Raw genomic sequence first — 7,837 nt, 5'->3', positions numbered from 1 at the left:
GGCTAACTAAATCAAGCTCTCATGACCTCAAAAACATAAAAATTGTAAGAAAAAGACTTGAAATTACTTACCTAATAGGGACCAAATGGTGAAAGCTTCTTAGGTTTTTCTTTCCTTCAATTTTGGGCACAAATGAAGAAGATAAAGAAAATATGTATTCTTTTTCTCTATTTTTTCTTATATAGTATAATTAAGGTATAATTAAACTAGTTTAATTATCATTAACATGGATTAATTAATAGAACCTAATCTTAAACAATTTTAGTGGATTTTAACATTACCATCCACTAACACATATTCCAAAAAGGTTTAATTGTCATTTTGGTCCTTTGGCTAATTATAATTTAAGTCCTTAAGTCTTTAGCCAATTAAAAACATATAGTGATAAAACTTTTAAAATCTAGTCCATGTATCTTAATTAAACAATTAATAGACAAAATTGAAAGACCAAACTTTAATAAAATTTTATACCAACTCCAGACCTGGTTTACAAAAATGGGATTCCGAAACAGCCTTTTTCGACACCATTGAAAATTGAGTTGTTACATTCAAGGACAATTTGCATAGTTGGCACATGAATCTTTTTATTAAATCTACCCTTAACAACCTACCTATGTATTAGTTATCTTACATTAAGATGACAACCTCCTTATTGATATGTCTAAAATATATATGTTTTTCAAGCATCTTTTTACTTATAATCTATGCAAATTTCGAGTATATGGATAGTTAATTGCGACATTTTAGTTCATATTTAGACATTGGGCATAATTTTAGTAAAATGTGTAATTTTATGAATTTTAGAATTAATTTTACTATTTTATGTTCAATGTTAATTTTTACTCAATTTGTTACAGTTGGACCACTGAATTAATTAATGTGGGAGTCAATAAAAAAACACATGCATGTGAGCTAAAATCCACCTCATTTGGACAACTAGATGATGAATTGGGCTCAGAAATATTGCCTTGACCTAGCTTGAAGAAGGTTTCTGAAGAGAATTAAATTGTTGCTTAATTGGGTTACCAAAACCGTCCAACAAGGGGAAGAGAAGCCCAAATTCGCCTAAGGCATGAAAATCAACCCAAATTAGCTTTGGAATATTAGAATTGAAGGCCCTTGCATGTGTAAAAAATCAAAAATTAGCCCCCAACTTAACCTTTGAAAACCTTCTAACCTTTTGCATGATCCATGCATAAAATCAAACATGAATCAAGCAACCACTCAACCCTCCTTCCACATTTTATGGTTGGCCATGCAAGGGAGAAATCCAAGAGATCTCCATGCTATTTTTAGCAAACTCCCAAGTCATTCCTCTAGTATAAATACCACCTTCCATCTCCCATTTCATTCATCCTACACATCCCTCAATTCACATTTCTATCATTTCCTTTCATCGTTCTTTCCTATCTTCCACGTATAAGCCATCCATTTTCTCACTTCCCTTTAGCTAGCATTTCTCTTGAGAAAAACTCTCTTGGTCGGCCACCTTAAGAAGCAATTTGCGAAAGAGCAATCACGAGAATTAGAGGAAGCCACCATAATCAGTCTTCAAAGAATTGCTAAAACCATCAAGAGTTCCTTATTCCTTATTCTTTATTTTTGTTCTTAGTTATTCAAATATGTTTGCAATTTTTTAATTATTTTTCCATTAACGATGATGACTTAATTTTATTTTAGCTGGAATGATTGCAATAATTTAATAAAATCCATTTGATTCATGTTTATGATGTTCTGTGCCTCAGTTGTTCATGCTTCCAATTAAAATCATTTATGTATTTCATGCATTAGAACATGTTTGGATGCATTAGAATTAGTTGATCAATCCTGACCAAATGACAATTAATGGACACAATAATTGGAAGGTGCTTGCTTAAATTAGATCCTGATTCGATTAAATTAAAGGTTCGTAATAACTCAGGAGAGGTCTATTACCTTGCATAACTTTAGGTTTGTGTGATTAAATTGTTTCAAATATGATCCGTCTCTGTTACCTCACATAAATTCTAAGGAATCCTTAATAAAATGTGGACATAGAAATATACATGTTTTTCTAAGCGTAAGACTTTGAAAGAACTTATATCAGATTCCAAGTTAATGAATGATCGAGTTGCCATGGAATTTTTCTAGAATATTGTTGAACAAGATGAGAATGAATTGAGTCAAGTGTTGTAATTATTCTAGTTTATTCATGTTATTGTTGTTAAACTTGTGAAATTACTGCTAAATCACCTTGCATTCTACTTCATATTATTTGCTTTTAGGATTAATTTGCACTTAGTTAATTAGTTTAATTTAACATCTATCACTCAAAAATATTGTGTTTTCTTCACCAACTTGTAAATTCATAATTTTTCAATTATTTGATTAACAGATACAGTCCCTGTGGAGACGATAATTCTTTTATTTACTTATTACTTGATAACAATTATGTACATTTGTACGTTTCGTCGCGAACCACTTATGCAGTTAACTTGATAAAAGAATATGAGACCTTTGGTAGGGTCATACGAGTGAAGTGAGAAAGGTTTATTTTCGCAGTTGGGACCACTTATGCCTACCAAAGGAAAGTGGTAGGATTGGCTTTCGCAAAATGTGATTGCTTAACAAAGCCCTTTTAGCAAAGCAAGCTTGGCAAATCTTAAGGTAGGAGAGCTAGTTGTTGAACCAAACTATCACAAGGTAATATTGTTGAGAGAAGAAATATTTGGAAGCAGAGGCAAAGGTCAGAGACTTTTAGGTGTGGAAGAGTATAGTGTATTGTTAGAGATTGTGTGACCCGAATCTCATCACTTGCTGAAGAAATAAATACAGCGGTAAAATAAGGGGATTTATACCAATGGTCAGCAAGGATACCCTGACGAAGTATTGGTCGTTGCTATAGGGGGTTGTCGCTATAACCCTATAGCAACAGTAAAAGCCCGTTGATATATACCTTTTATCCTATTGTGACAATTTGTCCGTCAATAAAGTTTCTTTAAAGGGCAACTATTTTACCATACCTTTACTGACAATTCACTTTGTCAGTCAGTGCACTACTGAATGCTATAATGACAAATTGAAGAACAAATTTTGTCGGCAAAGTTCAAGTTTGTAACTTTTACCCATTTTATTGGTATTTGCCAATAGTTTCGATGGGTAAAAGAATTTATGATTTTATATCAATAAAAAAATTTACAGTAGTAATATTAATTTATGATTTTATAATGGTATTTATTAAAAAATTACTAAATGAGAAATATAATTAAAATCAATCATATTAATAAAGAAAAAAAATCATCTAATAATTAATAAAATTGCGCATTGGAGTATCTGAACATCAAATCTGTTATGCATCATAAAAGGTTCAAGCATAACAAATTTTACAAAGTTAGCATAAATATAAAAAGACAAACCACAAATCCAAGCCTACTAAACTTGATGGCATCTCCATTCTCCGTACTCCGTCCCCATCTAATAGATGTGTACTTCAAACAATACTTAGTTGCCCTACTTCGAACACAATACCACACATAATAACTTAATAAACAATCAAATACAATGGTTTAGTGCACATGGGATTTGACAAACCTCATCAACCAGCATAAGTGGAACCATACTCTGAATTTGGCATAAACCTTGTTCCAAACAAATTCTTCATTTTTTTGAAATCTTGAAACCATGACATTAGTGGTTATAGCCTGAAAGTAGATCAAATGAGTGAGACAACATAGATTAAAAGGAAAAAGTCTATTTAAGCTCATAGGCACGAGTAAACAAATTTTGAAGGATTTGTCTCTTTGAAAGTGGACAATAATGAGAACTCGAGCTCTTTGGTAGACTACATAAAATATCATCAGATATTGTTCTTAAAGTTGGCCTTTTAAACAGTAAGGTCATAAGCACACAATCATTGCAACAATCACAAAAATATACGATAAACTACCAAAAATACACCAACCAGATTCACTGTAGTGCTGAAGAAGTAACTTTGCTCTCTCAATTGCAGTGTTGAATAAGCGTCAACTGCTGCTTTAATTCTCTTAACACCTTCCTGCCTTGTGTATGACCACAAGTTTTTGGGAACACCAAATAGTGAAGTTTGATAAAAACCCCAGCCTCAAAATACGAACAAAACCAAATAAGCAATTCGAAGACTAAAAAAAACTGCTTAGAAAAGGACTGGTTTGGAAAGATCTCTATTTCCTACCATACTTTTTCAACACAAATAATATTAAAACCACTTTATGAAGTTAGAAAAGGACTGGTTTGAACAAATTTAATATCACAGACAATGAATTAATTTATAATAAATTAATCATCTTTATTTTATTAAAGAAAAAGGCTAAATTTTAATCTTTTCTTTTTTCAAGTTTTTCACATAAATTAAATTTCTGTTTCTTGTTTTTAATTATAAAATGAAATGTTTAAAGTATATCCTTTTGTGAATTTTGTCTTCAAATAATATAAAATATCTTTTTATGGCAAAGTTCAATTGAAAAAAAATCAAAGATGCCAAAAATCTTTAAAAAAAATTTTTGATTTCACAATTTAATCAAATCAAAGTACCTTTTCTTTTCTTTGCCTTTTCGGTAGGTACATTGTTCATGACTCAATTTTTATAAATTTTTATTTCGGACACTAAAATTAAAAATTTGCAAATCAGACACTATTATTGACAGCAATTTTAATTTTAATCATCCAATTTTAATAAATTTTATTTTGGTCACTCGTCGTTAATTTAATGTTATTGTAAAAAGATAATTTATTAAAGTTGAGTGGCTAGAATGAGTGTACAATTAACAAAAAGTGACCTAAAATGTAAACTTATTAAAATTGAGTGGCTAGAATGAAAATAGTTTGTTAAAGGTAATACCCGATTTACAAATTTTCTATTTTCAATGCCTAAAATGAAAATTTATAAAAATTGAATGATCAACAATGTAATTTACCCTTTGCTTCTCCCTTTTCCCTCCTCCGAAGAAGCTCAAAAGTATATGCTAAGCTCGGGTAATATACATATTGTAATATACATAGTAACTAATAATGTATGAACATATTATTTTTGTTATGATATTGTTATGTATTATGTGTCATTTATCAATATATTTTGATATACTTTTTCAAGTTTATTAATATTTTTATTTTTTTTATGGATATAGTTCTTTTCAAGTTAATTAATATTCTCGACTAAATCTTAAATTAATTGGCATTAGAAATCATTGTCAATGCTAAAAATACATATTGAAGAGCATTTATCCTCTTCTTAGAGATTGAAACGAATTATGAATAATTCTAAAATTGTATAAAAAAATTTGTTAGTATTCGTTATCTGATAAACAGGTCTGCTGGTTTGCATCCTGAGAATAATAACCAAGATTTCAATTCCTCAAACCCCGCAGGATCTCCAAGTCAGTGCTCACTTCTATTTTATAGTCACCACCGCTCTCCAACACCATTAGAGGCTTCTCCAAAATGACCCATTTTGCTCAAGGCCACAATTTTGGACAGTTAAAAAGAAAGGTTTGCTGGCAAGCTTTTGGTATTCTCATGATATACATCGTCACACTACCTATTTTCCCAGGATTCGTAGCCGAGAATATGGAATCCAAGCTTATTCGGGATTTCGTATCCTGTTTTGCTCAGTGTGTGATGTCGCAGATTTCATGGGGAAGTCTCTTACTGCAATTTATGTAATGCAGAGCATAAAGAAAGCTTCACAGAGTTGCATATCTAGGCTTTTGTTCTATCCAGTTTTCACCGCTTACCTTCACGGACCGGAGTAGCTCAAGAATGAAGTGCTGGTAGTGGTTGCTAGGTTTATGCTTGGTCTCACAAAATGGATACCTAACAAGCGTGCTCATGATCCTAGGCCCCAAGTCCTTGCCGGTTTCGGAAGCAGAGTTATCTGCGATTGTATTGGTCGTGTTCCTGGGAATTGGTTTGGTTAGTGGTTCAGTACTTGGTTGGTTTTGTATCATTTGATCTTTCATAAGATCAAAGACCTTTATACGCCTTCGTGCCTATTGTTATTAACAGCAAAAAAGAGCTTATAGCTTAAAAAATATCATCACTTCCCTGAAAGTTTTCAACAAAAGAGCAACAAAACATAACAGGGGTTAAGGTTTAAAAAGAAAAGGAGACAAAAGAGGAAGATTCTAATGAACAATACATTTCCATATCTTAATATTTCACTTTTACATAACATGGATTCAAGAATGAGAAGAGCAAAACAGAGCTCTCAAATAACTACAAATCTCACTCTTTTTTCTACAATTGCAAAGAATCTAATTAAATAAAAGCTCAAAAGACGAATCAAAATATAACTAAAGAAAAGGGAGGAAATTACCAAAAGTCAGAAAAAAGCTTAAATACAAGTTATTTCACACCCGAGGCTTAAGAAGCAGCAGCCAAAGGAGGAGCTCCATGGAAAAAGCTTTGATCTGATCCATTACTAAAATTTTCGCCAGCCTTTTCCTCTTCATCGTCTTCCTCCTCAGCATCCCAAAGAAACCGTGCATATGATGCTAGTACAAAACTGCATATTTCATAAAAATATATATATGCAGATTTATGTTAATCATTGTGTAATGAAACAAAAAAAAAAAAAAAACAAAACGATTAAAACTCAAAGTTTAGAAATTGGTTTCAAGGGTATTTACCAGTCGTCAGGGGCAGATTTAACGGCTCGATCAAAGTAAGTTTGAGCTCTAGGACCATCTTTATGAGTTTGCCAGATTAAATCAGCGTACATGGAGAGAAGATTCCCATCATTTGGATTTGCCAAGATTGCTCTCCCACAATATTCTTCGGCTCTCACTAAATCCCCACGAACCTGTTTAAGATTTCGGATATTAGATCGAGCTCAAAACTCAGAAAAGTTCGTTTTAATCTTTCTTTTAGTGAAACAAATAAATAAAGTTACCTCTTTTAAGAATCTAGCGTAATTGCTGAGGAGAAGCGAATTTCCAGGATTAGCTTGGATCATTTTCTGATAATAAGTATCGGTGCTGTCTTTCCCGTTCCATTCGTTATCACTGCCGTCGGATCCATCACCACCTCCTCTACCACCGCCGCCGCAGATGTTTCGTCCACCACCGCCTATCCCACACTCTTCCTCAACTCCAAGAGACGACGCTCTCCACCATTCAAACCCAGCTTCTTCATTTTCCACCTCTTCTTCCTCAACACAGACCCCATTCAAGATGCCGCCATTTTTCTGAATGGTTTTAATTTTCGGAACCACTAGGTCCCTGAGATCCGTCTCCGACACCGCCCTCGTCATCCTCCGAGTCGAATCGTCGCTCCATCCAACCGAAATCGAGCTCGAACACGAAACCGTGAACGAAAGGGTTCGGGTTCGAGAAATCTGGTACGGAAACTCGAGGTCCGGCGATGGCTCCTTAGAATGTGGAACCAATGAATTGAGTAACGGCGTTGATGCACTCCTCAAAATCATTTCGGACTAAAATGAAAGGGTCGATACTCGGAAATAAGCCAAAGATGAGGGATCAAATACCTGAGCTTCGCCTGCTTGCTGCTGTTGCAGCGTTTACGAGAGAAGTTTGGAAAAGGAGAAGAGGCGGTGAAAGGGTTTTATAGGGAGACTAAGCAAATGAACAGAGAAGATCTGGACCGTTGATCTAAATGATGAATCTAATAACACCTGATTTGCACGTGGGTTTTTGCTGAGCTGGGTTTTTTAAAGATCTGCTTGTCGTCCAGGATCAATGAGAATTATGGCTCGAGAGTCGAGTCGTTTTCGTTGATTAATTTAATTTATTTGACTTAGTAATATGATTTTTAATATAAGATTATTCTTCTTTTCTTTTTTTTTTTTTTGTTACTTATGAACAAA

At 33.2% G+C, this 7,837-nt stretch overlaps 1 protein-coding gene and 1 pseudogene across 1 annotated transcript; one reads left to right on the top strand and one right to left on the bottom strand.

Annotated features, from left to right (window-relative positions):
- Window positions 1-4,976: 4,976 nt before the first annotated feature.
- LOC108484856 (equilibrative nucleotide transporter 8-like) lies at window positions 4,977-6,401 on the top strand (annotated as a pseudogene).
- On the bottom strand, window positions 6,136-7,584 carry LOC108484527 (uncharacterized). The gene is made up of 3 exons (XM_017788347.2): window positions 6,905-7,584; window positions 6,642-6,814; window positions 6,136-6,517 (listed from the first exon to the last, which is right to left on the bottom strand). Exons 1-3 carry the CDS (start codon window positions 7,436-7,438, stop codon window positions 6,376-6,378), a joined length of 849 nt encoding a protein of 282 aa, XP_017643836.2. The 5' UTR covers window positions 7,439-7,584; the 3' UTR covers window positions 6,136-6,375.
- Between the last annotated feature and the right edge of the window lie 253 nt (window positions 7,585-7,837).

Source organism: Gossypium arboreum, chromosome 6 (genome assembly GCF_025698485.1).
Source record: "Gossypium arboreum isolate Shixiya-1 chromosome 6, ASM2569848v2, whole genome shotgun sequence".
NCBI lineage: Eukaryota > Viridiplantae > Streptophyta > Magnoliopsida > Malvales > Malvaceae > Gossypium > Gossypium arboreum.
The sequence above is the reverse complement of the archived record's forward strand: the minus strand, read 5'-3'. Positions and strand labels throughout refer to the sequence as shown.

What these genes read in the sequence shown, in the direction of transcription:
- LOC108484527 (XM_017788347.2), bottom strand. Translation starts at nt 7,438, where the DNA reads ATGATTTTGAGGAGTGCATCAACGCCGTTACTCAATTCATTGGTTCCA. An exon ending in ACGCTAGATTCTTAAAAGAG is followed by an intron (nt 6,815 to 6,904) that starts GTAACTTTATTT and finishes AATCTTAAACAG; the next exon opens with GTTCGTGGGGATTTAGTGAG. An exon ending in AAATCTGCCCCTGACGACTG is followed by an intron (nt 6,518 to 6,641) that starts GTAAATACCCTT and finishes TGAAATATGCAG; the next exon opens with TTTTGTACTAGCATCATATG.